The 3,245-nt window shown below is 56.4% G+C and overlaps 1 protein-coding gene across 1 annotated transcript in view; it reads left to right on the forward strand.

Annotated features, from left to right (window-relative positions):
• Positions 1-3,245, forward strand: part of RPS6KA1 (ribosomal protein S6 kinase A1) — a 33,688-nt gene that overhangs the window by 24,700 nt on the left and 5,743 nt on the right. The window contains exons 9-15 of the mRNA XM_057382555.1: positions 218-255; positions 340-482; positions 1,398-1,468; positions 1,692-1,780; positions 2,155-2,219; positions 2,639-2,741; positions 3,055-3,203. Of these exons, the coding sequence (XP_057238538.1) occupies positions 218-255; positions 340-482; positions 1,398-1,468; positions 1,692-1,780; positions 2,155-2,219; positions 2,639-2,741; positions 3,055-3,203 (658 nt within the window). The remainder of the gene's footprint in view (positions 1-217; positions 256-339; positions 483-1,397; positions 1,469-1,691; positions 1,781-2,154; positions 2,220-2,638; positions 2,742-3,054; positions 3,204-3,245) is intronic.

The following is a 3,245-nucleotide window of genomic DNA, read 5'->3' on the forward strand; positions in this document are numbered from 1 at the left end:
CAGAGATCCTTGTCCAGGCTCCATCCTGAGGGGAAGGGACAGACTGGGCTCTGCAGGGCCACCCCAGCTGGGCTTTGTGGGGATCCTGTAGGGCCATTTGAGAAGGGACTGGTCACTCCTTTGGACTCTGGGAGCATCTCAGAGCATCCCCTGCTGTGCTCTTCTCACCAGCCCTCACCACAGACAGTAACAATTTGTTTTTCCATYCCTGCTGCAGCATCCTCTTGGATGAAGAGGGGCACATCAAACTCACAGGTGAGAGGCTCCAGCAGGGTCAGCTCCTGAAATACTGAGCTGCTTGAGATGCTCCCAGAAAGCTGACTGCTTTCCCCTGTGCAGATTTTGGTTTGAGTAAGGAGGCCATAGACCACGAGAAGAAAGCCTACTCGTTCTGTGGGACTGTGGAGTACATGGCCCCCGAGGTGGTGAATCGCCAGGGCCACTCACACAGYGCTGACTGGTGGTCCTACGGGGTGCTCATGGTGGGTACCGGGGCTGGCAGCGGGCACAGCTGGCACGGGGCTGTGTGTGCCCATCCTGCTGACCCTGAGGGGATCCCACACCCCAAAAGAGCTCCCTGGGGCTGTCTGGGCCAACAGTCGGGAGTGCTGATCCCTCGAGGGTGGGGTGTGGGGGGTCCATGGGGTGTGTGGGATGCATGGGGATGTTTCTGGGGTGTTTGGGATACATGGGGATGTTCATGGGGTTGTGTGCAGGTGCATTGGGGTGTGGGGGGTCCGTGGGGTGTTTGGGATACATGGGGATGTTCATGGGGGATGTGTGCGGGTGCGTTGGGGTGTGGGGGGTCCATGGGGTGTGTGGGGGTTTTCCGTGGGGTGTGTGGGATGCATGGGGATGTTCATGGGGATGTTTCTGGGGTGTTTGGGATGCATGGGGATGTTCATGGGGGGGTGTGGGGTGTTTGGGATTCAGGGGATGTTCATGGGGGATGTGTGCGGGTGCGTTGGGGTGTCCATGGGTGTGTGGGACTGTCTGTGGATGTTTGGGATACATGGGGATGTTCATGGGGGTGTCCGTGGGGTGTGTGGGATGCATGGGGATGTTCATGGGGGTTGTGTGCAGGTGCGTTGGGGTGTCCATGGGTGTGTGGGACTGTCTGTGGGTGTTTGGGATACATGGGGATGTTCATGGGGGTTGTGTGCAGGTGCGTTGGGGTGTGTGGGGATGTTTCTGGGGTGTTTGAGATTCAGGGGATGTTCATGGGGGGATGTACAGGTGCGTTGGGGTGTCCCTGTCCCCCCCAGGCCGGGACACCGCTGTYACTGCAGATCTGGTGCCATCCTCTGGCAGCTGCGGGGCTGTGGCAGGAGCAGCCCGGGCACGTTCCCACACAAACCCTGACACACATGACCCCTCCTTCTTCTCTTTGCTCCCAGTTTGAAATGCTCACGGGCTCACTGCCCTTCCAGGGGAAGGACCGCAAGGACACCATGACCCTCATCCTCAAGTAAGAGGAGTTTCTCTCTCCTGTCTGCACAGGCAGGGTGTTGCAATTTGGGGGCTCTTGCAATTTTGTGGCGTTATTTGGCAAGTGGTGTCACATCAGCAGTCAGTGTGAAGGGTGCAGTGTAAATGCCAGGTTGATGATTGTGCATTTAGGGGTGGAGGTGCTGCAGTTGCCCTGTGGGTTTTTTTCAAGCCTGCAGCTGATGGTGTAATTTCCTCCCCAGAGCAAAGCTGGGCATGCCACAGTTCCTGAGCGCCGAGGCTCAGAGCCTCCTGCGAGCCCTTTTCAAAAGGAATCCAGCCAACAGATTAGGTAAGACTATTTTTTTTTTTTGTTTCTGAATGCACCTGATGCCAGATGGGTGCCTGTCCCATCCTCCAGGTCAGCAGTGTGCTCCCTGCTGTGGTCCCAGGTTCCTGTGACATTGGCTGTGCTGTGTCCCTGTGTCACCTGGCTCAGCACAGTGTGATCCGTGGTGCCTCTTGCAGGGTCTGGGCCAGGCAGGTTCCTGTGACACTGCCTGTGCTGTGTCCCTGTGTCACCTTGGCCATGCTGGGCTCAGCACAATGTGATCTGTGGTTCCTCTTGCAGGGTCTGGGCCAGGCAGGTTCCTGTGAGACCAGGCTGTCCCTGTGTCACCCTGGCCATGCTGGGTTCAGCACAGTGTGATCTGGTTCTTCTTGCAGGGTCTGGGCCAGATGGGGCAGAGGAGATCAAACGCCACCCMTTCTACTCCACCATCGACTGGAACGTGAGTACCACAAACAGCAAATTTCTCAGCAGCAGGAGCACAGTTCTGGCAGCAGGAATAGAAATAGCACAGCCCTGATGCTTGGCCAGCTACAGTAGAGCCACCAGTCCCTGTCCCCATCCATTCCAATAACCCTTCCCAAAACTCAAATTCTCTGTTATGTAACTGTCTCACACCTGGGCTGCTGTCACCTCACCTCAGTGTGAATTTATTCATCTCTCAGCAGAGAGGTGCAGGTTTTCTTTCCCTGAGGCTGCTGAGCTGTAGTGAAATGTTAGGCCACAGAGTGTCACAAAATCTCCTCCTGGTCCCTCATTCCTCCCCAGCCTTTGCACCCTTTGGGAGAAGGTCCCCCTCWGTGGGAGCACTTCTGAGCTGTTTTTTCAGCTGATTTATTTTGGGTTTTGTGTGTTTTGCAGAAGCTGTACCGCAGGGAAATCAAACCCCCCTTCAAGCCTGCAGTGGGGCAGCCAGATGACACCTTTTATTTTGACACTGAATTCACGTCACGGACACCAAAAGGTTTGTAGGACTTCTTCAGAAGTGTTGTCAGTCCCTGGCACAGGCTGCCCAGGACAGTGGTGGAGCCATGTGGATGTGGCACCTGGGGACATGGTTTAGTGGTGGCCTTGGCAGTGCTGGGAGAATGGCTGGACTTGCTGATCTTAGAGGGTTTTTCCAACTGGACAATTCCAGATTCTCTGTGGAATGTTAGGGGTGAGCTTTACTGGTGTAAATTATGAATTAGAGAGGAGCTACAGCTCCCCAGAGCGAGGGGAAGGCTTCTCCTGCTCAGGACTGGCCCTGCTCACGCTGTCTCTCCCCTCTGCTGCAGATTCCCCGGGTGTCCCCCCGAGTGCAGGGGCCCATCAGCTCTTCCGAGGATTCAGTTTCGTGGCGACGGGGTTGATGGAGGATGGCAAAGTGAAACCTGCCCAGCCACCCCTGCATTCGGTGGTGCAGGTAAGGAATGGGGACAGAGGTGTGAGGGTGCTCCAGGTCTGCAGGAGCTCTGGAGCCTGAGGC

The sequence above is a fragment of the Malurus melanocephalus genome, unplaced genomic scaffold (genome assembly GCF_030028575.1).
Source record: "Malurus melanocephalus ecotype Western Australia unplaced genomic scaffold, MMel_1.1 scaffold_575, whole genome shotgun sequence".
NCBI lineage: Eukaryota > Metazoa > Chordata > Aves > Passeriformes > Maluridae > Malurus > Malurus melanocephalus.